We start from the raw sequence: 27,605 nt of genomic DNA, 5'->3' as shown, positions 1-27,605 counted from the left end.
GAAAAGGCAGAGGGGCAGATTTGAGGAAAGTCAAGGGGGGTGCATTCAAGAAGGAAAGGCCCAGCAGGCAGCCATGGTGGCTCCCGAGGCCGCCATGGGAGGATCACTTGAGCCAGGAGTTGGAGATCAGCCGGGACAACATAGCAAGACTCTGTCTCCACAAAAAAATTTAAAAACTAGCTGGGTATCTTGGAGTCCCAGCTCCTCGGGAGGGTGAGGTGGAAGGATCGCTTGAGCCCAGGAGGTTGAGGCTGCAGTGATCATAGTGATCATGTACTCCAGCCTGGGTGACAGAGTGAGGCCCTGCCTTAAAAAAAAAAAAAAGAAAGAAAAGGAAAAAAAGAAGCCGGGCGCGGTGGCTCAAGGCTGTAATCCCAGCACTTTGGGAGGCCGAGACGGGTGGATCACAAGGTTAAGAGATCGAGACCATCCTGGCTAACACGGTGAAACCCCGTCTCTACTAAAAAGTACAAAAACTAGCCGGGCGAGGTGGTGGGCGCCTGTAGTCCCAGGTACTCGGGAGGCTGAGGCAGGAGAATAGCGTCAACCTGGGAGGCGGAGCTTGCAGTGAGCTGAGATCCGGCCACTGCACTCCAGCCTGGGCAACAGAGCGGAGCCCATAGGGGCCTCCTGGGGATGCAGCATGATGGAGTGGCTAAATGCATGGCTCCCAGAGAGGGACATGCTGGGTTCGAATCCTGCCTCTACCGCCTGTCAGCTATGTTGGCTTTGGGCAAGTCATTAACTTCTTTATACCTTAATCCCCCTGTCTGTAAAATAGGGCGAATGTATTTTTTTTTTTAGGATAAAAAGCATGGAGGGGAGGGACTGATACCCCCATCCAGGCTCTGTGCGTCCCCAGGTTGTATCTCCCTCTCTCTGCTGGGCCATGGGTCACACTGTCCTTTCCCCATCCCCTGTCACTCCCACCAGACTGCCACCAATCCCCAGAGGCTGGAAAATGAGATGAGTGAATGAGTTCACCCAGGGAACGGGCAGCGGGGGGGCAGCGGGGAGGCAGCACTTCTCCCATGTTACCCCAGTATAAGGAGGGAAGGTGGAAAAGGCCCCGTGTGGGCTGTGCCCTTGAGCCATCAGGTCCCTTCTAGCCTCAGTTTCCCAATCTGTGAAATGAAGCCCGTAGATCTGCTCCAGCTCTGAGGCCTGAGGTTCTGTACAGCAGGGATATATGGAGAGAGGATGGGGATAGAAAGGCCAGTTCCTGACCTGCTGGTCCTGCCTCTAAGGGAGGAAGTTCCACAGGGTCTGAATCCCTACTGTGCCCAGGGGCTTGTCCCTCTAGTAGAGGGTGGCAGCTGGGCCAAGATGGGCAGGAGTGAAGACGCCTGAGATTGTGCTGACAAAGCTGTTCCTGCTTTTCCTCTTTCTCTCCCTGTCCCCTCCCCTCCCGGGGGGACGGCCAAGCCCAGCAAAAAATAAACCCAAAGACAGCAACCTGGACAGGACTGAGGCTCCCAGAGAGAAGTGGTGGGGAAGGAGGAGCAGCCTGTGACCCTCCCACCACTGCCCAAAAGCCAGTGGGTACCCGATCTGATCCCTACCCCATCCCCCACCCACACCCCGCCAAAGTTGGGCTCAAAGGGAACAGGCATCTCCCCTCCATCTTTCACTCTGTGGGAGCTTGATAGGGACAATTCAAGTAAATGTTGTCCAGCCCAGCTAGATGGGGGCCTCCAGGTTTTTGAAATAATACCCCAGGAAATCTCATTCACCTCCTGGTTCTTGGGCAGTCCTTCCTGCTGTCTGACCTCCATCTCTCCTGCTTTGATGGGAACCATGCTCCATTTATCTCCAGTGAGCTTTCCTCCAGTCCCACCTTCCTGGCCTGGGTGTCTAAGGAGTCTCAGGAGAACGTGCCTCAAGATTTCCCTTCCAGGCTTTAGGCTAGAGACCCCACTGTACCCACTGTTCCCCAAAATCTCCAGGGGTGAGGAGGGAGGGAATCGCTGAGCTCCCATTGCCTCCCTCCCTCAGGCGCTGCCCATGGATTCCCAGCCCAACCAATCTGCTGCCTAGGGTTGCCCTTCTTGTTCCTCACCCCTCCCCGTGCCAACCCCCGGGGCACACAGCTCCTGCCCCAGCGACAGTGTTGCCAGGGAGCCTGGAGTCCTGGGAGCTCTGTGTAGCCACTGAGGTCTGCTCAGCATCCTTTCTCCAGCCCCTCAGAGCCTCCAATGTGGGCAGGCAGCCCCCTGAGTGCCCTGTGAAGTGGCACCCTGTCCCCTGAGGGGCCCCCAGAGAAGATGCTAGAAGAGAGCTTCCTATGAGGTACCCTATGAAGTTCAAGGTCCTGAGACAGCAGTTTCTCTCATTCACCCAGCATGACTGTGTGCCAGGCAGCCCTGAGAGGTCCACTTTCCTGTTAGGCCCATTTTACAGAAGAAGATACCGAGGCTCAGGAACTGAGGTAGAGTAGGGGTGGGCACCTTCCTAGTAAGCATGGGGACTAAGATCTCTAAATCTCCCTTGGGATTCCCTGCCTCATTCCCCGTGATCATTTGCTCTGTAGAGAGTGGGGGAGTGCCCTCCTCTCCCGGGAGTCCCTGGCTGTCTCTCTGGGCGTCATGGCTCTACTTTGATCTCCCTGGGGCCAGGTCAGTTGCCAGGGTTGGACCATGAGGCCCAAACTCGGCCGCACAATGGCCCTCTGGCATACACTGTCCTTCCATAATTCATAGACACACTCACAGCTGCACACAGACCAGATCTCTCTCCAAACATCTCCCTGGGAGAAGAGGCAGCTGAGACCAGTGGTCCCGGCAGACTCTGAGACCTCCTCATAGTGCTCCCAATCCCCCGCCCTGCCAGGCAGGGCACAGGCATGGTCTAGCTCTCTCTGGCTCCCTGGTCCTGGTATGGAGCTGATGCTCTGTAACTGTTTGTCAGACGAAGGAAGACACAAATCAGTGAGCATCCTAGGTAGCCAGGCTGGGGTCCATTCATGAGTTGCGTGACGTCCCTTCACCCAGCCTCACTTTGCTCAACTGTGACATGAAGAAGACAGCACCCACCTGATATGATGGCTGTGAGGGTTACACGAGAGAATGTAAGTCAGACACTGACGGGCAGGGCCCACAGGAGGCCCAAAAGACACAGCCTCAGCTCTTGTGGAGAGCCACTCGCCCCGGGACCCAGGCAGACATAGCTCCTGCTCTCTCCGGAGCACACTTAGACACACTCATCTTGCTGAGCCCAGCACACCTGCCACCCTCTCCCTGGAGGAGAATGAGGACAGTGATTACAGCATAATAATAACAGTAAGGATGATCATGACTAACAGTGCCCGGCAGTGTTCGGTGCCTTATCTCATCCAGTCCTGACAATCTTAGAGGCAGGTATTAGGATTATTCCCATTTTTCAGATGAGAAAACTGAAGCCCAGAGAGGTTAAGTAACTTGCCCAAGGACACATGACTGCTAAGGCTAGAACCAGGAAGGAACGCAGATCTGTCAGCCTCAGAGCCCGTGCTCTTTGCTCCCCGCAGGACAGCTTTTGGAGAAACAAAAAGTCCCTGCTATTCCCCTATGCCCAGCCTCTCAACTCTCACACTAGGAGCTTCCACCAGGGCAAACATGCAGAATTCCCTGCTGGGGAGCCCCCGTAGCCCACAAGAAGATCGGACCTTCCCTAAAGACCTGCATTGGTGCTAGGGAGGTAGGAGGGAGTCTGGGGAAGTTCCCCGGGCAGCCTTCTTTGTGGGCAGGGCCTCGGCCTTCCTCTTTCCCTGCTCCCACGCAGTTCCAGCTCCTTTGACTGGCTCAGAGAGCCTGAAATTAATCATCCACTCAAAGTGCTGCCATCAGCCCAAGAATAATAATCACCTCTTGAAACACTCCTGGCTTAAATATCCCAAGGATAAGGGCTTCAGCAGCAACAGGGATTGAAGTTAGACATCCAGCAGGGCATCTTCAATGGAAGAATGAACGTACTATGGAGTTGGGGTGGGGTGGGCAGACAGTGAGAGATGGAACCAGCTCCAGTGACACCAAAGAACTCCAGAAGAAAGAGGCAAAGGAGTGTGAGGGGGAGTGCGAGGGGGAGGGGGAGGGCAGTGTAAGAACAGGATGGTCTCCCCAACTCCTTACAAAGACCAAGCAAAAGGACTGGGGTTGAAAAACAGCAGCACGAAAAATGTGGGTCACACTCAAAGACTTTCCCAATCACAAGGCAAAGTTCTTAGAGCATCCATCCCCCCTATTGGCTAGGTTGGGACAATTGTTATCTAAAGTCCTGATCCGGGAGACAAAAGGCTTGGGTTCCTGGCACAGTTCTCCACGAACTCACTAGGTGTGACCTTGGATGAGTAGCTGCCCCTTTCTATGTCTTGGTGTACCCAGCAGTACACCACAAGGTCAGATCGAAGGACCTCCAAGGGCCCTCCAGGAGGAGCAAAGGCCAGCGAAGTTCTAGGAAGCCAGCCACCCCACTCCTCCACAGTTCTGAGGCTGCCCTCCAGGATGGCTACGAAAATACACACAGACCCGCAAGGGCAGCCCTGCAGTTGTGTATAGGTGAAGGCCAAAAACTCAAGGACAGGAGCAAGCTTTGTTCTGTCCTAGGGGTCTGGGCTGGAGCCACAGGCCCGGGTGTGTGTCTATGGTGAGTGTCTATGAAGTCAGGGAAAAGGTAGGGGCAGCTGTAAGCTAGAACTCTTTGTTGGATGGATGCTATGTGTGTGTTTGGGTTTGTGTGTCGATGTTGCAGTGAGTGTGTGTGTGAGACATTCAGACAGGTACGCAGCAGTGACGTGGGTCTACAACTAAAACGTGGCTGCAGTGGGTGAGGCTGGCAGTTTCCACTCAATTCCACAAAATGCCATCACAGCCCACCTCGTGCTGACTGTGTGCAGGGTGCTGGGGATGGATAGACAGATGACACAGGAGCGCTGTTCTTGAGGAGCCTGGGCTTGGGGTGCTGCTAGCTGAGGCTGTGGTGCGGAGAGCAACAGCTCCCAGTTTGTCCCCGCTCTGGGCTGAGGCTCTTCCACATTAACTGGGTGGCCTCTGCTGAGTCCCAGTTTCCCCATCTGTCAAAAGAGGAGGACAACAGTGCCCACCTCACAAGGCTGCAGAAGGACACAATGAGACTGGTTTAGAGAGAGTTCAACACGGTGCCACGGTGCAGCTGGTGCTGCACACACGACCAGAGATTTCAGTTCAGACTCCAAGAGCCAAGCCTGGTGGCCACTAGGAACAGAGAACAGTCCCGCACAGGGAAGCAGGAACAATTTCAACTCTCTGCCCCGGCCTAGCCCAGCTGAGGTCTCTGCACAGAGTCCGCTGTATCTGCTACTCATTTCCCAGGTGACTTTGGACTCCAGAACCTCAGTTTCCTTACAAGTAAAATGGGGCTGTCAAAATGTGAGGACCGACTGACCTAGTGGGGATGCCTGAGGGTTCTGAGGACCCTTTGCTGGGATGATTTCCAACCCAGGCGATGTTCTTTCTCAGATGGCCGGGGTGGGAGGTCAGGGGCTTCGGGGTTAGGAGTCTGCGGGCCCCAGAAGCTGCTGCCACCTCCTCCCCTCCCCATTCCCACAGCTTCTGACCCCAGGGACAAGGCTGAGGGAGGATGTTTACAGAGCCGCAAACCTTCACATAGAGAAAGTCTGCTGGGCCCTGGGGGCTGGGAGCAGCAGGCATGCGGCTCATAGTGGCTGGGGAGGATGGAGGGAGATAGGGTCTGGCCCAGCCCCCTCCAGCACTCTGACTTCAAGGGAAGCTGCAGCGGCCTTTGAGAGGGGGCAGCAAGGGGACCGAGAGCATTCCCCTCAAGGGCTCAGTGAGCAGGATGGGCCACGAGGTGATGTTTCTTAAAATTCAGAGAGCAGGGTCTGTGAAGGCTTGAGGGCTTAAATCAGGGACGGGGGTGTAGGAGCGGGATGGGGTTTGGTGACCAGACTGAGGGTCTAGAGAGGGAAAACTTGGAGAGGGGCCCAGTGGCCCCTCATTCTGGATCCCAACAGGAGAAGACAGGAGTCAGCAGTCCTCTCTTCCCAGAGGTTGCAGCTGCCGCAGGACAGGCCGAATCCGGGCTTGTACTCTAGGCAATCTTCCACCTCTTGGAGCCAGAAAGATGTAGGTTCTGTGTGGGGCTCAGAGGGGACCGGCTGGCAGATGGGAGGGAGGCATACCCTAGGGGGAATGGGCTCCTCTCACCCCAGCTCCCTCCTTCCTGAGCCCTTCTCTCTCTCTCTTTTTAATTGACAAGGTTTCATCCGGTCACTCAGGCTGGAATGCAGTGGCGCAATCACAGTTCACAATAGCCTAGAATTCCTGGGCTCAAGCGGTCCTCCCACTTCAGCCTCCCAAGTAGCTGTGACTACAGGTGTGCAGCACCATGCCCAGCTAATTTTTAAATTTTGTAGAGTCAGGGGTCTCACCATGTTGCCCAGGCTGGTCTGGAACTCCTAGGCTCAAGCGATCCTCCTACCTCAGCCTCCCACAGTGCTGGGATTATAGGCGAGAGCCACTGCGCCCAGCTCAGAGCCCTTCTCTTGCAGGCTCTTCTGCTGGGGCCCCTCCTGCCACAGCCTGCATCTCTGGGAAGGGGGTCCTAGCTAACGGTACTCCCTGGACTCCCCTCACTTGGGCTGCCACTGAGGGAGATTGGGAAGAAGAGAAAGGATTTGACCAAAAGTGTAGTGGTCAAGCTAGGAGTCCAACAGCAGGAAGTACTTCCTGGCAAGACCCTGCAGTGTGACTGAGAAACCCCACATCTGGAGCTCCTCAAAAACAAGAGAGACCTTCCGTGTGGGCCCCCTCCCCCAGCCCCAATAAGAACAACCATCTCTCACGCTCAGACAGGCCCCCGCAGCTTACCAAGCTCTTTTCCACTCCATTACCTCATCAGAGAGAGCCGCAAGGTTGGGGCCTCTACCCGCTTTGACGACCTACAGACCTAAAGCTCAGAGAGGCACAGCGATCAACCCAACGTCACAGAGCACACAAGAGGTGGGGTTCCTGACACCTCTGCTCCCTTTGACCTCTAAGATGGGTGACCAATTCCCTGAGATCCTTAAACACCAGGGCGCTTTCACACCATACTTCCTCCCCTAGAGCTCCCAAGACATGCCCTGGCCCTGGGCTCCCGGGGAAAAGTGGTCAGGACAAGCACGGCCCTGGCGAGGGCATTTCCTGGCATTGGGAAAGGGCAGGATGTGGGGCAAAGGTGCCAGTGGATTAGCTCCTGGAGAGGAAGGGGCGGTCCTTTCAAAGGAGGCAACCATAGCGCCTGGCAGGTGACAGGAGGCAGGTCCTTCACCTCCACTGACCCTCGTGGGGGCCATGAGGCCAAGCCTGGGGGATAAGGACCCAACCTCAGAGCCCTATTGGCTTCCCCAGGCCCAGCCATGCCTTGGAAAAGTCACTTCTCAAGAGGAGCCCACGGAGGGCACAGTTGTTCTCTGGGGGGTGTCTCACCCTCCTTGGGCACTCAGCCACTCCTAAGGAGCAGTCCCCATCCCCTCACCCCCAACTCCACCAGCCCTGGGCCTTCCTCACTCCAACAGGCCTCTTTATAGCCACAAACATTCATCCTAGGCCTCCCAATGGGCACTAAGGGCTGGGCTACTCCTAACCGTTGACCCTGAACCAAAGCTTGACCTCATGTCCTGAGCAATTTCAACTCTCTGCCCTGGGCTAGCCCAGCTGAGATCTCTGCACAGAGTCAAGGCTGCCACCCCCAACGCACTTAATGGCCGAGAGAGTCCGCTTTCCCACCCTGCCCCACCCTGTGCCGCATCTTTCTCCCCTTCACCTCTGAAATTCTGTGGGCCCAGTTCAGATGGGGCAGAGGCAGGCCAGCAGGCACCCAAGTGACAGGCGGAAGGACAGACCCAGAGACAGGTGGAAAAGAGAGGTAGAGGAAGAGTGCACAGTCAGGTGGACAGGTGGATAGGCAGATGCACAGACAGGCACCCAGATAACTGCACAGGCCACAGATGGATGGAAACAGGCAAGCAGAAGGACTGCGGACAGTTAGGTGGAGAGATGAGCAGACTGGCCAACTTGCACACAGGTGGAAACTCAGGCTGGCAGAGGGACAGCCAGGCCAGCAGGAGGGCTGCTGGACGGTCAGGTGTGCAGGCAGGTGGGCCACCCAGGAGACCCCAGCGCCAAAGGGCCCTCTCTGTTGGCAGCAAAAAGGGATTAATAGCTACACATTTTCCAGGGATCAGAGGTCTCTCTCTGGGCATCTCTGAGCGTCCCAGCGTCAGGCCCAGCCCTTCAACTGATATCTGCGGGGCCTCTCATGTTCCCGGCTGGGCCAGGCCGTCCCCCAAGACTGAGCTCTGAGCTGCCAAAATTCACTCTTTACATCCAAGAGGGGTCAGTGTTTCTGAAAGTTGTAGGAGCCTGGTGAGAGGGAGGAGGGGGCCCCAGCAGCGACAGTGTTTCCAAACCTACCCCTCTCCTCTTTCTTTTTCCCCTGGTGCTTAGAGCCAGGCCTGGTGCTGCAGGCCAGCAAGGCAGGCGAGCTGGGCCAAGCCGGCAGGGCAGGGCAGGGCAGGCAAGGCGGCCGCTGCTGCCACTGGGAAGTTGAGGGTGGAGGGGAAGACTGAGGGAAGACACAGATAAAGTCGGACACAGCATAGGCGAGTGTCAGGGCCCAGGTGGCCCACGGGGACCCCCATACACCCATAGTCAGCTGGCCAGGGGTGGGAATGAGGGCTGCCCTGGAGAGGAGCACCCCTGAGGGGAGCCCTTCATAGCTCAGAGCTGGGGAGCAAGTGACAGAAGCGTGTGGGAGCCAAGGGGTCCTCTTTGTGTCTGGAACACAGGGAGGCAGTGGTGGGGAAGAGCAAAAGGGCGCCCACTCCAGGGGCCCCAGACTTCGCTGAGCGGACTCGGGGGAGGCAGCTAGCGGTGGGGAGTACCTGGGACAGAGGAGCAGAGGTTGGCGGTCAGGATGGAAATAAGCAGTTGCGGTGCGGGGAGGTCAGAAGCGAGGTCAAGCAAGGGTCAGGCCTGGGAGATCAGGGCTTAGGGTAGGGCTCAGCGAGGGGATCAGAAATGGGGCTCAGGCCTGGGGGCAGAGAGATGAGGGTCGGCCCTGAGGTAGGGGGCAGAAGGCGGAGCCCGGGCGGGGCGGCAGTACCCCGGGAGGCCAGGCTCGCGCGGGGACACGCGGAAGGGCGCGGGGTCGCAAACTCACATGAAGACGTGGTAGACGAAGGCCCAGCCGCGGGGCCGCTCCAGCACGTTGTAGACCCAGTTCTGCAGGCGGCGGTAGCGCTTGTGCGCGGCCGAGGAGCGCTGGCCGCAGGCGGAGCCCGACCCGGAGCCCAGCCCAGGGAGGGGCGCGCCCGGCGGCAGGGGGCTGCCCAGGAGGCCAAGGCGGCGCGGGGAGCCGCCCCCGCCCGCCTCGCCCTGTTCGCTCTGCACTGCCGTGAGCGCCACCAGCTCTGCGCGGGGGGCGTCCCCGGGCGAGGGACCCAGGCCGAGGCGGCGCGGGGGGGCCTCGGCCATGGGCGGCGCCGGGCTGGGGGGGCCGGGGCCCGGGCACGGTGCGGGGCGGGGGCGCGCTCGGGGCGCTCAGCGGCGCATGGCTCGGACCCGGGGCCAGAGGGGCGACCCGGGGCAGGCGCGGGCGGTGGGGGCTCGGGGCCGGGCCGGGGCCGCGGGCGGGCGCTCGGAGCCTGGGGGCCGCCGGAGCCCGCACTGACCGCCCGCTTCCCCGGCGACTGGGGCTGCTCTTTCCGACTCCAACTCTCTTATTACGCGCTCCATGCCGCTCGCCTTTCCACCTGCCACCGGCGCGCGCCGCTCACATGTCACCCTCCCCCGCCCCGCCCCTCCCCCGCCCGCCCCACGGCCGCCTTCCCAAATCGGGAGGGAGCGAGCGAGCAAGCGAGGCGAGGCGGAGGGAGGGGACGCGCGGAGCAGGCGGCGGGGCAGGGCGCACGGGCGGCCGAGTTGGTGCCTGGGCCGAACCGCGTGGCGGGGGCAGCGCGCGGGGCCGGGAAGTCGGGCGCGTGCAAGCGGTGTCCACGGCTGCGTGGGGCAGTGGGGCCCGAAGGCCAGCCCGGGGTGGGACGCCTCGTGTGTGCTTGTGGAAAGTGGAGTCCACGTGGAGTTGTGGCCGCGGGCGGCAGGGGAAGGGACGCAGTGTCCCGTGGAGTTTAGGTGTAGACCAGTGGAGCGGCGTCTACTTGTGTGTGCAGGGTGGTGGCTGTGGGTCTACTGGGTGCTGGGATGGAGTTAGTGAAGTGTGAGTTGTGGGTCGGGTGTGGGTGGCTGCGAAAGTGGAGGTGGAGTCCAAAGGGGATGAGGTGTGTCTGTCCGGGTCGAGCCCTGTGTGCCTGGTGCGTGTGCTTAAAGTGTGCCCAGTGCTGTGCGTGGCTGGGTGGGCAGCGGCGGTTGTCCTGCTCTTACCTGAAAGGTCTGGAGCCCACGGGCTGCTGGGCAGCATCAGGGTGTGTGGAGCACAGTGGGCCTGGGTGTGTCTATCTTTCTCCCACCGACTGCCACCTCTGAGCTTCCCTTCATCATGATGGGGGAAGACCCACCCTGCCCAGAAGAGGGTCCTCCCCGATGGAGGGGCCTGCTCCCTTGCCTCACTCCCAGGTCAGGGAACTGGGTTTGGGCAGATGGAGTGTTGGGAGATGAGCTCTGAGCCAGCCTTAGGGGGGACACACAGCCCCTACCCAAGGTCCACAGAATCCCAGCCAGAAAAGGGGAGACTGTCCCAGGGCATTCCCTCTCCAGCAGGAAAGTTTTTCTTAGTCCCCGACCTCTATCTCTGTGGCTGTAGGGGACAGCCCCTCTCCTTTAGCCCTCCTGGGCCCTGCACAGGGCTGGTAACTTGGGTTTCACGATCCTCTTTCCCTCTTCCTCCACGGGAAGCTGCGGCCACACCAGCCGCTCCCTTCGCAGGCCCTGCCCCAGGGTGAGCCTTCCGCAGCAAACTCTTCCCGGTTCCTCCGGGAGGATCTCGAGGGACGAAGCCGAGCGGGAGGGGCGGGGGAAGGGGCGGGAAGGCGAGCTCGATTCTCAGCTGTCAGCAAAGGCAGCATTGATCTGCTGAGCGCCAGTGAGGGAGGGAGGGAGGCAGGGCCGTGGGCTGCAGGGACCGGGGGTCCCTAAGATGGGCTTGGCAGCAGGCCCACACCCCTACCCCATAGTGATCCTTTCCCCTCTGCCTAGCTGGGGGTGCCCTCTGGGGTCTGACCTGAATCTCTTCTGCTGCTCTTGGTCAAGGTGTGCCCAGGGCCAGAGCCTGGTGCCCCCAGGCAGGTTATGCCCAGATCCTCTACTGGAAGCTGGGGATGGTTTCTGGACCCCAAGGCCCCACTAGGGATGCAGTGCCTGGGCTGAGTTAACCCATCTTCTCTCTATGAGCTGAAGATGGCACCCCCAAAATATGCGGCACTGTCCTCCCTCTGTGGGACTGCCTGGCGGGTTCTTCTCAATCATGGATCCTGGGGAATGGAACTAAGGTGTAGGACGTGAGAGGTGCACAGGAAAGCAGTTGCAAGGGCCTTGGGGATGTTTCTAGGGGGTCTTTTTGAGGCTCTTCTTCTGTAACAGAAATGGAATTTGAATTCAGGTTCCCTTACCACCCAGAATATCTGAAACTGGGTCTGTTCTGGGAAATCTAATCTTCAAGCTCAGCATCACCTCTGGATCCCATGGCTCTCTTCCCAACTGAGGGACTACAAAGGTTCTTTCCCCACCTTGTGAGGAGCCCTCACTGCAGGGAGAGTCTCTCATCATTCCCAACTCCACTCCAGATTACCTGCTCAAAGGCAGCAGAAAGAGGAAAGAGACTGTGGTTGCAGCTAGAGGGATGGAAGTTAGATCTCAGGAAGGACTTTCATAGGGCATAGAGGCCTGTTTCTCCTGCAGGCATATGGGTAATGGAGGGACACAGAACTCTTCCTAAGGGGTGGGAGGGACGGGGGAGATGATTCCCGGAGGCCACAGCAAATTTACTTGGCGTGTGTGTGCACATGGAGGAGTGGAAGGGCCAGAAGAGAAAGTCCAGTTCAGAGAGGACAGGTGGCCACTATGAGGGTCACCGGACAGCCTTCCTGCCCCATCCGGATTCCCAGGACATGACTGGGAGGACGGCCTTTCCCCACCACAGCCTTTAGTGACTAAGACACTTTTCTGAGCAAACAGCTGTCTCAGGCTCCCTCAATTGGCCCCTCTGCTGGAGGGTACTGGACACTGTGGTTCCCCACCCTCCTCCTTCCCTCTCTCCCACCTGTTCCCCTGACCCCACCCTCAGCAGTTTCCTTTCCACCGCAAGCCCTGTCTCCACCCTGGAAACACTGTGAAAGCTTCCCTGCCCCGCTGAGGAGACGCACTTACCGACACTCACTCCCACCTGGGCAAGTCCCTTCCCCACCCTGGACTTGTTTCCCTGTCTGTGCAAGAAGTGGGCAGGGCTCCAAGATCTCCTGTAATTCATCACTGTCCCCATCATCCATCAATGGAGCAAGTATTGACTGAGAGGAAGGGTGGGAGGGCGAGCGCTCCCATTTGCTGAGCACCATCTGTGTGCCAGGTCCAGTCCCTTTTGGGCCAGAGAGCAGCACCTTGCTTGAGACAGCTGAGACTCTGAGAGGCACAGGGACTCACCTAAGTCTACACAGCCTATTGGTGACCCCCAGAACTGTCTGTGACCTGTGCTTTCCACTGACTGGCACCTGCCTGCTGGGCACTGGGTGCTGGGAGCTGAGGATAACCACACACGGCCAATCCTTGTTCTCTAGAACTTACTTATACCAAGGGATGAAACTTCCAGGTCTGAAAGGATGGAGGGCAGGGAGTGGCTAGGACTAAGGTCTCTCAGGCTAGGCTCTAGCCTGTCAGTGACTCCCACTGTGACCCCAGGTCAATCAAGGGCTCAGGTTCCTTTCCTGGAGTGGGAAGTGGGGTGGTTTAAGTCGGTGATTTTTAGACTTTATCAGCAAAGGAATCCTTTTTACAGACAGAATCGTAAGGTAGCACCCCAATGTGTACAAAGCTTTGGAGCAGAGGTGTGCTAGTTGAATTGAGGTGAGGAGGTCTGGGTTCCACTCACTCGCCTCCTAAAATCTCTCTGCCTGCTAGCCACCTGACCCTGGGCTTTCTTACAGCTCCAAGGGTTGCTAGAGGTCACAGGAGGGATAAGTCTCCACAGGCAATGACAGAGGGAGCTTTCCTAAGGACAGGAGTGGGGAGGACTGGGAGAGACGCAGAGAAGTACAACCAGTAATGCCTGCAGCTACCATTAATGAGGCCTGCAGTAAATCCTAAGCCTTGTGCAGGATATTTTACCTGCACTGTCTATTTCAGCATCCCCACAACCTTGTGCAGTAATACTGTTCAGTCTCATTTTATAGTCAAGAAGACTGAGGCTCAGTGAAGAGACTTGCCTTATATAGCTCTTAATTCACCCAGGTGCTGCTGTAGTGTGTGTGTGTGTGTGTGTGTGTGTGAGTGTATTGGTGTGGGAAGGATGTTACAGAGCATTCGGAAGAGCAAGCTTAGCCAGGGGGATGCAGGAGGACTTGAATGCCAAGCTGGAGGGTCCAATTTGACTTGATAAGAAACAGGGAACCTGGCCAGGCCCTGAGGCTGGGCATGTTGCAGAGGCTGTGGCTCCCTAGGAGAGAACCCAGGATGGGTGAAGTGGGAAGCACCAGCACCCAGAGAGGCTGGCAGTGCTAGGGACAGAAAGAGCCCTAAACTACAAGTCATGGCTGGGCTTCCAGTCCTAGCTCCACCTGTGGACTACCTGGGGACCTTGGGCAAGCCACTCCACCTCTTCCCCCCGACCCCCCATCCCTGGCTATCAGGGCTGAATGCTATAATGCATGAAAAAGTTAGAGACCATGCAGGGGGCTGTACACACATGACCCATCTGTCGTACTGATTTTCAGGTACGTGTTTGAGGTGGAGCAGGGAGATGCTCTGGGAATTCCCTGATCCTAGCAGCTCTTGTCAATCTAGGAAGCCTTCCTAGGAGGGGACTGGAGTGGAGAGTGCTCAGAGGGTGATAGCATCACATTATTGACCTCTGGGAACCCACCTCTACTGAGAGCAGGCGGAAGCATGAGAGAAAGATCAGGCCTTCTTCCTTTTCCCTCTGCAGCCCAGAAAGGACAACAAACTTAGGCCACCCACCAGGCGAGAGGTGCTGGAGGGGCCCAAGGAATTTCTTTTCCCCGGATCTGGGTGTGGCACTGACCTGCCCCCAGCCTAGACCAAGCAGGCCAGTCAGCTCAGAGCCACAGGAAGTGGGGAGGGAGCAGTATTGCTGAGTTCAGTGAAATCGAACCCCCACTGATCCTCAGGGCTGGAGGGGGCCCACAGGGAGGAGACACAGAGGGAGAAAGGGGCGTGGAAATGAAGGTCAAAGCCCTCCCTTCTTGCAGGGCTCCTCCTCTGCCTTCAGGATTCTTCCTCTAAGATCCTTCCTCTAACCTCTACCCCTGGAAGACCATGCAGAAGGCAACAGTGCTGTGGTCCTGCTGGTTAACTCCATGTTCTCAGTGAGAACCACTGGGACAATGGAGTTGGCTGAAAAATGAAAAGGAAGGACTTTTCTGAGTTGCTGAGTGTGCAGTGGAAAAGAACTTCCATGCTCTCCTGGTGGGAGAAACTTGGATGAGGGCTCAGGGAGAGAGATGACGTGAGTAGGAGGGACTGGAGATTGAGTAGCAGGAAATGGGGTTCAGAAAGAGGCTGACAACCTGGTAAGGGAGATGGGATTCAGGGAGGAGAATGGGTGCTCCAAAGAGAGGCTAGAGACTCAGTGACAAAGATGGGAGGCTCAGAGACCAGGATTTCCATGTCAAGCTTGATTAAACACTTATTACATTCCTCCTCTTTGAAATATTAGGTGTGCAAAGCAAGGTAAGTGCTAAATAATTTTTTTATTTTTTATTTTTATTTATTTATTTTTTTTGAGACCAAGTCTTGCTCTGTTGTCCAGGCTAGAGTGCAGTGGTGTAATCTTGGCTTTCCGCAAACCTCTGCTTCCCAGGTTTAAGCTATTCTCTGCCTCAGCCTCTCGAGTAGCTGAGAATACAGCTACTGTATTCTCACCACCATGCCTGGCTAATTTTTGTATTTTTTGTAGAGATGGGGTTTCACCATGTTGGCCAGGCTGGTCTTGAACTCCTGGCCTTGAATTGATCTATCAGCTTTGGCCTCCCAAAGTGCTGGGATTACAGGAGTGAGTCACCATGCCCAGCTGATAATTAAAAGAAAAAAATACATATTTAAGCTCCAAAAGCAAGAATGGGGAATTGTGTAAGACCATAAGAGGTAATTCCTGGTGGCAAGCAGGAATTGAAGGTGTATTTCTGAGGAGGGGGTCCAGTGTCCAGTGGGGTGGGAGGGTGGGAAGTATAGTTGCCAACCTCAAAAATGCCAGGGGCAACAGTAGGCTTTCTGTTTAAAGCTGGGTCTGGTAAAGTGCTGCCTTCCATGAACAGGATTAAAATCTCTGTCTGCTAGCCACCTGGCCCCTGGTTTTAAGCAGAAAGCGGACCCTTATAAGTGTGACACCTCAGCCTGTCCACATGGGGTGTGGGCTCAGGATTTGATATCCAGGCCATGCAAAAATCCCAAACCAAGACACTGCTATAAGAGCTGATTTGACGCTGGTGCACTTCCACATGCCTTAGGCACATACAACTGAGAAATCATCCCTTAGGGTGGCCTCCACATTCCAGGGCACAGTCAGGAAAATGTGCTGAAAATAATCTCAAGGATAAGTTCCATAACACATTAGAAGCACCATACCTTGAGAGACATACCTCTCATGGGAGAATTTATACATAAAGACCTAGAGCTAATGGAGCAATCTGAAAGGAAATTTAATATAGCTAAAATCATCAAAAAGATAAAGGAAGAAGTAGCATCTATAAAACAAGAATAGAAAGATATCAAACAGAAACATGTAGCAGAAATGAACAGAACTATCTAGAAATTTTAGAAATGAAAACTAAAGTCACTAACATTTTTTAAAAAATCAATAAATAGGTTATCAAATATATCTGAAGAGAATTAATGAATTAGAAGCTAGAACTGAGGAAATCCTTCAGACTGAAGCACAGAATAAGGAGATTAAACAGATGGAAGAAAAGAGACATAGAAGATTGAATGAGAAATTCTAGCATATGCATTAAGGGTTTCAAAAAGAGATACTGGAGTGACTAAACTTGCCAAAAATAATCAATGAATTTCTAGATTTTTTAAAAGGCCCACAGACTACCTAGTAAGATATCTTAGAAAACAAAACTCTATCTAGACACCTTGTAGTCAAAGCGTAGAATATCAAGAATAAATAGAAATTCTAAAAGCCACCAGAGAGAAAAGATGGCTTATCTACAAAGGTCCAATAATTGAGTTGACAGTAAACTTCTCATCAGCAACAACAGATGCCAAGAGACAATGGAATCATATCTTCCAAGTGCTGAGGGCAAATAATTGTGAACCTAGAATTCTATACCTTGCCAAACTGTCACTTAAATGAAAGGGCAAAATAAAGACATTTGACACATACAAGATCTTAGAAAGCTTCTGTTCCACAGAGCTTCCCAGAAAGAGAGAAGACCAGGAGCTTGGGGGAGGGGCTGGGAGTTCACAGAGATGATGGGCACAGCACACGGCCAAGACTCTAAGGAGAGGCTGGAGGCTCAGGGATTGGAGGGAGGCCGGGTTCTGTTTCAGACCTCTCCTCAGCACCAGCCAGACATAGGAACCCAGCCCAGCCTGGTCCAGCTCAGGTTCTTCCCTCCTGAGTGCCAGTCTTAGTGTCTTTCTGTCTCCTCTTCCTGAGCCATGGCAGTGGAACAGCACCCAAGCTGGGGGAGACACCAGCAGCCTGGCTCAGGAGGCCTTGAGGAAGCCATGGCCAAGTTGCTCATGTGACTGGGCACTGGGCCTCCATACGAGGGTCTTCTCCTCTTAGGAGCTCAGATGCCACCTCACTGAGGCCTATAGATGGCTGGAACTGTGGGATAAAAGCTAGGTCCCTACCCAGGAGTTTGTGGGAAGGGGACTCTCATTCTCTGTAGGAAAATAATCACAAGTGGAGGGGGCAAAACCCATGGGGGCTGGGTCAGCTGGGATAGGAGGCCTAGGAGCATCTGGCTCCAGTCAACCAGCTGGTGCCCTTGGGTAATATTTTAACATTTTTGAGCCCCAGTTTCTTTCTTATAAAATAGGGAGAATGCCTACCTAACAAGGATGTGAAGATGAAATGAGAATCCATGAGTACCAAGCTTTAGACGTATTTTCTTTTTTTTTTTTTTTTTTTTTGAGACAGGGTCTCACTCTATCACCCAAGCTGGAATGCAGTGGCATGATCTTGGCTCACTGCAACCTTTGCCTCCTGGACTCAAGTCATCCTTCCCAGCTCAAGCAATCCACCCGCCCCAGCCTCCCAAGTAGCTGGGATTACAGGCATGTGCCACCATGCCCGGACTAATTTTTGTATTTTTCTGTAGAGATGGGGTTTCACCAAATTGCCCAGGCTGGTCTCAAACTCCTGGCCTCAAGTGATCCTCCCGCCTCGATCTTCCAAAGTGCTAGGATTACTAGCATGAGCCACCATGCCTGGCCTTAGACATATTTTCCTAGACAGAAATTTCTTAAACAATAATCTCGGCCGGGCGCGGTGGCTCAAGCCTGTAATCCCAGCACTTTGGGAGGCCGAGACGGGCGGATCACGAGGTCAGGAGATCGAGACCATCCTGGCTAACACAATGAAACCCCGTCTCTACTAAAAGATACAAAAAACTAGCCGGGCGTGGTGGCGGGCGCCTGTAGTCCCAGCTACTCCGGAGGCTGAGGCAGGAGAATGGCGTGAACCTGGGAGGCGGAGCTTGCAGTGAGCCGAGATCCGGCCACTGCACTCCAGCCTGGGCGACAGAGCGAGACTCCGTCTCAAAAAAAAAAAAAAAAAAACAATAATCTCCATTGAACACCCCTGCCTGGCATATTATAGCTCAATAAAAAATTGTTAACAAGGGCCAGGCGTGGTGGCTCACGCCTGTAATCCCAGCACTTTGGGAGGCTAAGGTGGGTGGGTCACGAGGTCAAGAGATTGAGACGATCCTGGCCAACATGGTGAAACCTCGTCTCTACTAAAAATACAAAAATTAGCCAGGAATGGTGGCAGGCACCTGTAGTCCCAGCTATTCGGGAGGCTGAGGCAGGAGAATCACTTGAACCCAGGAGGCAGAATTTGCAGTGAGCCGAGGTTGCACCACTGCACTCCAGTCTGGCGACAGAGTGAGACTCCATCTCAAAAAAACAAAACAAACAAAAAGAATTCTTAACAAGAAAAAAATGTCATGGTGAGAGCAGATGAACAGAAGTGAGAATATGTGCAGTGTGGCTGCAAGGATGGTTTTGTGTTCATTCACTCACTCATCAGTTTACTGTTATCCTCTTGGTGCCAGGCTCTGTGCTGCGCTCCAGAGGTGGAGATGACCCTGGACTTGAGGACTGCCTGTGAGGAAGACGGCCCAAACCAGAAAACTCTAACAGCAAGGTTGAGGGTTTCTTCAGAGGCTAACTTGGTCTTATGTTCGTTGTCTCTCTCCCCCGCCCCCAACCCAACCCCCACCCTCAGCCCACTCATTAATGTAAGTTCCATGGTAGCAGACAAGTCAGACTTTTTTTTTTTTTTTGAGACGGAGTCTTGCTCTGTCACCCAGGCTGGAGTGCAGTGGCCGGATCTCAGCTCACTGCAAGCTCCTCCTCTCGGGTTCACGCCATTCTCCTGCCTCAGCCTCCCGAGTAGCTGGGACTACAGGCACCCGCCACTTCACCCGGCTAGTTTTTTGTATTTTTTAGTAGAGACGGGGTTTCACCGTGTTAGCCAGGATGGTCTCGACCTCCTGACCTCATGATCCGCCCATCTCGGCCTCCCAAAGTGCTGGGATTACAGGCTTGAGCCACCGTGCCCGGCCAAGTCAGACTTGTTTTAAGCTGTATTCACAATGTTTAAAACAACATCTGACACACAGAAGGTGCCAAAGAAACATCTGCTGAGCGACTGTATATGAGCTCTAATAATAGAGGTTGTAGAAGTTCACATGGGAACATTGAAGAGGTCTTGAAGTTTCTCAGCAAGGGCCATTTAAATTGGGCCTTGATGGATGTATAGAAGCTCAATAAGTGAAAAAGGAAGTAAAAGGGCATTTCAGGCATTGTAGCTAGCACATTCTGAAAACATGGAGGAAAGTTCAGGGATCGGTAATTGGGTGTGACAGGACCATAGAGTACAGGAGGTGGTGGGGGAGAGGAGAGTGAAAAGAAACAAAGCTGGGGAGATAAGAAGGACCTTGAACCAACTTGAGCTGTCAGAAAGTCCTTATTAAAATCTAACCACCGACCTTGAGGCAACACTCTGGAGAGGGCAGAATTTCCAGCTCTCACTATTATCCTAGGGAGGACCCTCCTTTCAAAGGGTGAGGGTCTCATCAGGAAGGGGGTTAAGAAAGGGGACAGTCACACTCCCACTAGTTCCTAGAATTGTCTACAGTTGGGATGAGTGGGACAGGGCACCTCCCAGAGACACAGGTGAGGGCTGCATGCTGCCCCCTTGTGGCCTCCGCAGACCTGAGCGGCAAGGAAGCCAGCCAGATCGTCTGCTCCTGATTCCAGGGGTCTCCAGTCTCCAAAGTCATCCTTGTGGCAAGTTATCCCACCCACCAGCTGTCCCCAGACCAGACCCAACTGCTTTATTTATTTCACACATACTCAAGGCTGGACCAGTCAGTTCAGGAAGACTGAATAAAAGGGGATAGTTCACATTTCAACAGCCTGCCTCTTTCTTACCTATATACACGTCACCTTTGGCCAGGGAGCAACTGTGTATGCACAGGGGGTCAGGAGATCAGTGTTTTGGTTTCAATTCCACCCTTAATTCATGGAGTGACCTTGGGCAAGTCACTGCACTTCACTAGCCCTCCCATGACTCCATCTCTAACACAGGGATCATGATGCCTCTTCCTGTCTCCCCTGCAGGGTCACTGTGAAGATCATCGGGAGGGAGGACGGATGCTGCAAGTGCTAGGAAAAATGTTTAAAAAGTGCTCCGGATGTAAGGGGATCATGCTGGGTATTAGATAGGGGCTCTCTTGGGCTGCACCAAAGGGTTTGTTTTCACCAGGATGAGCCCTGCTGGCAGGGCAATTTAAAGGGAAAGTGTTCAGCAGGGAAGCTGCTTGCTAATCACAACTGACCGAAACATCTCTAAAACAAGAATGGAAGTCTACAGGAAAATGGGGACCCACTCATTGGCCTGAAACTACAATCATACTTGGGTTTTCAGGAATGAACCAGAGCAAACAAGGCGGGACATAGGATGTCAGGAAATTAAATTGTGGAGCTTCTGCCTGAGGTCCCTCTGCACTTCCACTTTCTCCCTCTTGCATTCCCTGCATGCGGGGCTAGGCACACGGATATCAGTGAAAACTTGCTATTATATGATGTCTCGCTAAGACTGAGTTCAGGACAGCTGGAAAGGCCAGAAGATCCCCTTCAGAAAAAAGTCCAGAGCTAGAATAAAGATAACTAGATATAGGAGGGACTGAATTTGGGAGTCGCGAGCATGTGGGGGCTGACCCTGACTCACTGTGTTATGGGGGCTGACTTAGTGACTTCTCATGGTGAACTGTCACCTGCTTTACCTACCCTGATGACACTCCATGTCATTCTGGATACACAGCATCATGTATCCAAAACCTTAAAGCTAAAAAAACTTTGCCTTTGAAAAACAAAAAAAAAAAAAGTTGTCTTTTATAAGAAAGACTTTATAAGACTTTTGTAAGATGAGACTTTACCTCGTCTCATCTCTTTTTGCTTTGGTGGCCAGGAAGCTCAGGGTCAAATAATTCTAATAACTACACAGGTCTTTATAACCATATTTGTGTTGTTTTCTATAATCCTGATTTCCTACCAGATTGTTTTTCCTAATTTATTATTTCATTGTGTTGTTTTCATTGCAGTTTTTTCTTATGGACTGAGGTAAGGCATAGTGAAGTAGATGCTGAGTACTTTATAAGCTACCATCATCAAGACAATATAAGCAACAGGATGCCCCAATTTGGAGTAAAGGGTAGAGCTGGCCAGACTTGAATCTAGGCAAAGTATTTAAGCAGATCCCAGAAATCTGGGCAATCTCCTGGGAGGAAGAAAGAGCAGAGGGCATTCGAGTTATCTGAAACTACTTGTTGAAAACCAATTCATGTCTTACCCCCATGGTTTACAGTGGATATTTCATGAGATAATCATAAAAGCATCAGGTTCAGACTTGAAATCATCTAACAGAAGCCTTTCCCCAATTTCCACCTCACTCACTGAGACAGTCCCAAAGACAAGGGAGGTATCTGCCCATGGGTTTAGGGCAAATACCTACATTTCCTGGCACCCAGCTCACTGTTCTTCCCACAACAGCAGCTCATTCCAACTGGAAGGATGGCATGGTGGAGGTAAGAAAGATGGCTCATCACTGGCCTCTGTGGCCAATGAGTAAGTGGAATGCTCTCTCTATTCTCTCTGCTTCAATTAACAGGAAGTAGGTCTTGGCTGTAGAACTCTTGGCTGACAAGGCACCTGGGTTGTTCTCTGGCAGATGCCATGCCATTGGTAATGGGCGTGGCCACAGCAGGTAGCTGAACAGCAGCCTGTGCCAGGCAGGACTGGAAGGATTTACCCCAGGTTTGTTTGATAGAGCCAGCTTTCTCCATGAGAGATGCCCTCTTGACCCTCAACCAGGCAGGAGACACAGCTCAATCTGATACATGGTGAGAATCTAGTAAGTCCAGCAGGCAAGCATCTCTGAGCAGCAAATATATTGATGAAGTTCACTTTTTTTTTTTTTTTTTGAGACGGGAGTCTCGCTCTGTCACCCAGGCTGGAGTGCAGTGGCCGGATCTCAGCTCATTGCAAGCTCCGCCTCCCAGGTTTACGCCATTCTCCTGCCTCAGCCTCCCGAGTAGCTGGGACTACAGGTGCCCACCACCTCGCCCGGCTAGTTTTTTGTATTTTTTAGTACAGACGGGGTTTCACCGTGTTAGCCAGAATGGTCTCGATCTCCTGACCTCGTGATCCACCCGTCTCGGCCTCCCAAAGTGCTGGGATTATAGGCTTGAGCCACCGCGCCCGGCCGAAGTTCACTTTTAAGACTGGCTGAGGTAGGTCAGGCACAGTGGCTCATGCCCGTAATCCCAGTACTTTGGGAAGCTGATGTGGCAGGATCACTTGAGCCCAGGAGTTCAAGACCAGCCAGGGCAATAAGTGAAACCCTGTCTCTACAAATAAATAAAAAAAGTTAGCTGGGCATGGTGGTACCTGACTGTAACCTGACTGTAGTCCCAGCAACTCAGGAGGCTGGGGTGGGAGGATTGCTTGAGCCCAGGAGATTGAGGCTGAAGTGAGCAACACAGCAAGACAGACAGACAGACAGACAGACACACACACACACACACACACACACACACACACACACCGGCTAAGGACCTGTTTGATTTACATACACAGCATGAAGTTCCCTTAGCTTTGAACATCCCCTGGCCCTCTCTCCCAGACACACAACCTGAGGGCAAAATGAACCTTTCCAAGCAAAGTGGCCCCATGAATGCCCCCAGACACAGAAACCCAGACTCTAAATTATCTAAAATGAGATTTATTGCATTTCATGCAGTCTGAAGTCCATGCAAAGGAGACTAGCACAGTGTTTAATGCATTTAAAAAATAAAGGGGAGGTGGGCAGCAAACGCACAAAGTCCTAGTCTCCTGGGTCCCTGGGAGAAAAGAGTGTGGCAATGAACCCACCCACTCTCCATGGGGAATAAATCTCTTAAATGCAAGGAATGTTTCCATGGCCTCTGGATGCAAATACACAGAGCTCTGGCGTAAGAGCAAGGGATGGGGAGAGGACCACGAGTGAAAAAGCAGCTACACACATTCACCTAATTCCATCTGAGGGCAGAACAACGTGGCAAGTCTTGGGGGTAGCAGCTGTTCCAAGAGTCAAGAAATACCATACACCCCTGGGGAGATTTGCTCCTAAAAAGAAGTGGCGGTAACAAACAACAACAAAAAAAAAACAAAAGAAGAAATATTTCTTTAACCACACTCTTCAAGAAAATGCCATAAATATGTTATTTAATATTTTAATTTCATAGCATTGGACACATAGCTCAACATATTGAAATATTGATTCCTTGGAGAAAAAAAATGGAAAAAAAAGGAAACAAAAAATATTGCATCTTTCTGCTGGAGAATCTTGGCCCCCAGGCATGGGGCGTAGTGCACCAGTGTCCTAGCCTGCAGGAGGCGCTGAGGTCGGCCGGGTCCTCTGGGGAGGAAGGCTGTGCCCATCGCCTGGGGCTGTATGGCAAAAATTGTGTTGGGTGTCCTTGGCCTTGCCAGCTCAGGCCCTCAGTCGCCGGTCACCTGGGGGGCCTGCCCGTCGGAGGGCTGGTTGGCTGACTGGATGAACATGGGCTGGGCGAGGTCCTGGCCCGCAGGCATGGTGACTTGCTGGATCTGGTAGAGCTGCTGCGAGGGGTGGAGAGGAGAGAGTGAGGTCACCCCTGGGAGAGGGGCATGCAGCTCCCTATGGGTCTCGAGCTGGTTGGGGGTCCCAGATACCTCAACCACCACCCACTGCAAGGCGTCAGGAGGAGGAGGGGAAGTGGAGCTCTGCTGGGGTTGGGAGCAGCAGACACAGGAGGCACCAGCCCGGTGTGAGGGGGGGTGTGTGGTGGGCAGGGAAGAGGTGCAGGGAGTTGAATTTCCTGTGGCTTTCACTTCTCTGGGCTCTGCCTCTCCCGTTAGCTCAGAGACTCGAGCTTGCTGCACGCTGTTCCTCTGTGGCAAACACAAGCAATTCGAACCACTGTACCAGCAGCTTGGAAGTCAGCATTTCCCCAACTCTTGGTAATCTACACTGGCAGGGGCAGTAGGATTACCCCCTCCTCTCCTCCTTTTCTCAGAATATCCGGCTCAGGTTGAAACTAAACTGAATTTGAATTTTCTCCATGGGCCCTGCTAAGGAGGTGGCCTGGTATAAACACTTAACTATAGCCAAGACCCTTCAGGGGTGGAGAAGATACTCACACAGCCACTTAGGAAGGGCAGGGCTAATTTGACTACTTGGTTTTCCAGGCGCTCCCCAAAGAAACCAAAAGCCAAGACCTCACGGGAGCCCTGGCATGTAAGCCTAGCATGTGGTGCTGGCAGAAGCCAGAGGTGGGTCCTGATGCCAGCTCTTCTCCCTTTTGAGCAGCAGAGGGCACAAGTTTGGGCATGTCATCCTATCATGTCCTCAGTGGTCTCTGGTACTGTACTGTGAGGGGAAAGCAGAGGGAAAAGGGAAGATCCTCTCCTTGCAGGGACTGAAAATTACTGAATTTCAGGTACCCAGAGAGTTCAAGAGGTCACATGTTCTCTGCAACTCAACAGTCTATGCTATTAAAAAACATTATGGCTTAGGGGAAAAAAATACAGTTCTAGAGAGGGAAACAGGAAACCTGCTCTCTAGTCCTGTCTCTGCAATGAACATCTAGGGGAGCATGGACAAGGCACTTCCCATCTCCAGGGTTCAGTCTACTCATCTGTAAAACAGCAACTGGGGCTACATGGTCTAAGATTATTTTTAGTTACAACTAAGTCTATAAAACTAAAGGATAGGTGCCCTGATTTAAATACTGTACTTGTTTTAACAATTTCTGTCCACTCCTTGTTAGGAGAGGACAGGACAGCTGCCCTAACCATCCAAACCCAGATACTACCTGCTACCCTGCCCCGCAATTCCTCACCCTCTGCCCCTGCCCAGGCTGGGTACCCTACCTGTCCATCTGTGAACTGGCTGAACTGCTGCTGTCCTTGCTGGACCTCTGTCTGGGTAATCTGTAAGAATCAAGATGGTAGAGTTGACATGTCAGCTGCAGGGTCTGATCCACCAGCCCACCACCCAGAAGAAGGTTATAAAGATCAAATGAGACAATGCATATAAAGTGCCCAGCTCAATGGGTAGTAAGAAAGCGAGGGCCCCTCCTAATCTTCTAGCACTGATGGCTATCCCAGGAGTTGGCAGCACAAAGGGACATCGAGAATCCTGAGCACATAATAGATAGTTCCCACCCCCATCTCTCTAATGAATGCCTACTCCCTCAACCACCCACTCATCTGAAGGTCCTGAGGCTCAAACAGAACACATGGCTCCTAGGTGCTATGGTTTGGGGTAGAAGTCCTAAGAGTCAGTCTTTCAGCCAGTGAAGGTGGATTGCAAAGTGTTAGACAAAGTGGTGAGTGGTCTCTTTCATTCTTAGAAGGTGGGCTCCAAACCAAACCTGTATCACCCAGATCATCTGACTGGAATATGAAACACCCTGGCAAGCAAGTGGCCTTGGCCCCAGCAGTCCTCATGGCAAACCTATGAAGTACTTTTTCCGAGAGAGGCACTGTGCAGTCCTCTAGGCCAAGGGAGGGGAGGAGAAAGGGGGAGGGACGGGGAGTGGAACAAATACAACATTTATCACGAGTACTTAAAATCTTACTTGCGGACTGTGAATGGACTTTAGATAAATTTACTGACATGCAGAACTGCATATATAATGACAACTGCTGGAAGCAGCTTGGTAAACTAGAAAGAAGACTGCGGTGTGCATGCACATGTGTTCCTATGGAACATCTGACCAGCAGTGTCCTCTGTGTACCATTTCCTGGAATCATCACAGCCAGCCTGCAAGACAAGGACTGTCCTCTCAAATGTCCTCACCACGGCCAAAAACAACCCCTGCAGGCCTACCCACGAGGCTATGAGGAACAAGAAAGGGAACGGGTATAAAAGGCTTCATGACTGTTTCTTTCTTTTTTTTTTTTTTTTTTTGGAGACAGAGTCTCGCTCTGTTACCCAGCCTGGAGTGCAGTGGCGCGATCTCGGCTCACTGCAAGCTCCGCCTCCTGGGTTCACGCCATTCTCCTGCCTTGGCCTCCTGAGTAGCTGGGACTACAGGCGCCCGCCACCTCGCCCGGCTAGTTTTTCGTATTTTTTAGTAGAGATGGGGTTTCACCATGTTAGCCAGGATGATTTTGATCTCCTGACCTCGTGATCCGCCCGTCTCGGCCTCCCAAAGTGCTGGGATTACAGGCTTGAGCCACCGCGCCCGGCGACTATTTCTTACTATTGTTCCTTATTTTGGTCCTTTCCTTCCAACAGCCTATAAGCTGCTTGAGGGCAGGGCCCATACAAAATAAGTATTCCAGAAATGTCTGCAGAATAAACAAGTGAGCCCGAGACAAATGGAAAATATTCCACATAGATAAGAAGGTTAACTGCTCTGTGGCGAGCAGGATTGCCATTCATATTAGCTGAGATTTCACTTACCTTTAAATTTTATTTACATATTATTCATTCTGCTTCAACAAACATTTACTGAGCACCTACTAAGTACTAGGTCGTCACAATTACAACCTGTTGTTACAAAGATTTTCATTGCCTTCAGCTACCGCTTTCTTGATTCTCCCCAACCTCTCCCATTTTTTGGCTTTAGTTCTGTTCCCAAAACCAAATTTTTTTTTTTTTTTTTTTGAGACAAAGTCTCACTCTGTCACCCAGGCTGGAGTGCAATGGCACAATCTCGGCTCACTGCAACCTCCACCTCCTGGGTTCAAGTGATTCTTGTGCCTCAGCCTCCCAAGTAGCTGGCATTACAGGCGTGTACCACCACGCCCAGCTAATTTTTGTATTTTTAGTAGAAATGGTTTTGCCATGTTGGGCAGGCTGGTCTCAAACTCCCGACCTCAAGTGATCCACCCGCCTCGGCCTCCCTCCCAAAGTGCTGGGATTACAGGCATGAGCCACCGTGCCCAGCCCCAAACTGACTTCTGAGGAACCAAGAAGCTTCCTTCTCATTTCCTCCCACTCCCATGCCGTTATGTTTTTAGGATCCCAGGGAAGAATCTTACAAGGTTAAAAAGAGGGGCTGGGGGAAGGGTGTGAGTCAGTATCAGTTACGGAAGAGCCGAGTCCTTAGGTAAGCCAGGGAGTGGGCAAAGAGCGAGCCCTTAATGATCCCAGAGACTATATGGAACTCAGAAGCCTTGCTTTTGGCTCATTCTTCATATTTTCCCAAATGAGATCTTTGGAGACCTGCTCTACAAACTCAGCTCTGTCACCACTGTCAATAGATACATCACCAGAAATGCAACTGGGCCAGACAAGTCCAGCTCTTAAACGATCGCTGCTTTTTTTGGGTCTGAGGCAAAAGAATCCATTAACAATGCCTCCCCTTGACCAGCACCCCCCATCTTCTACAAATGGTGCCCACATCCCTCAATACCCCCAAGCCCAGGGAGGCAGCCCCCCTCACCATCTGTGACTCAGCCATCAATACTGTAGAGCACGAGAGGAGAGGGGCAATTTTTCTGGTCAGGGATGCAAAAGGAGGTGGAGGTAAAATCTAAGTAAGCTTTCCAAAGGGCACAGGAGGTGCCAGAACACAACAGCCACTTGGGTTTAAAGATGGAAACAGCCTGACGATTAGGAGATCTGTCGAACATATCCCGGGTCTGACGGGTGTGCACACCTATAAGATTTCTTTCAGGCACCTTCGA

At 53.1% G+C, this 27,605-nt stretch overlaps 2 protein-coding genes across 8 annotated transcripts in view; both read right to left on the bottom strand.

Annotated features, from left to right (window-relative positions):
• KCNQ4 (potassium voltage-gated channel subfamily Q member 4) overlaps positions 1-9,573 on the bottom strand; it is a 57,045-nt gene extending 47,472 nt beyond the window's left edge. For both annotated transcript variants that reach the window (XM_025397108.1, XM_025397117.1), the window contains exon 1: positions 9,178-9,573. In XM_025397108.1, coding sequence (XP_025252893.1) covers positions 9,178-9,491 — 314 coding nt within the window. In that variant the 5' untranslated portion in view covers positions 9,492-9,573. The remainder of the gene's footprint in view (positions 1-9,177) is intronic.
• A 13,076-nt stretch (positions 9,574-22,649) lies between these two features.
• NFYC (nuclear transcription factor Y subunit gamma) overlaps positions 22,650-27,605 on the bottom strand; it is an 80,366-nt gene continuing 75,410 nt past the window's right edge. For 3 of the 6 annotated variants that reach the window (XM_025386307.1, XM_025386322.1, XM_025386312.1), the window contains 2 exons: positions 24,837-24,896; positions 22,650-23,543 (listed from right to left, as the gene is read on the bottom strand). In XM_025386307.1, coding sequence (XP_025242092.1) covers positions 23,424-23,543; positions 24,837-24,896 — 180 coding nt within the window. In that variant the 3' untranslated portion in view covers positions 22,650-23,423. Of the gene's footprint in view, positions 23,856-24,836; positions 24,897-27,605 lie in introns of all 6 variants that reach the window. The other 3 variants (XM_025386290.1, XM_025386298.1, XM_025386315.1) reach the window with 2 other exon arrangements.

The sequence above is a fragment of the Theropithecus gelada genome, chromosome 1 (genome assembly GCF_003255815.1).
Source record: "Theropithecus gelada isolate Dixy chromosome 1, Tgel_1.0, whole genome shotgun sequence".
Taxonomy (NCBI): Eukaryota; Metazoa; Chordata; class Mammalia; order Primates; family Cercopithecidae; genus Theropithecus; species Theropithecus gelada.
Note: the sequence above shows the minus strand (reverse complement) of the source record. Positions and strands in the feature narration are given on the sequence as shown.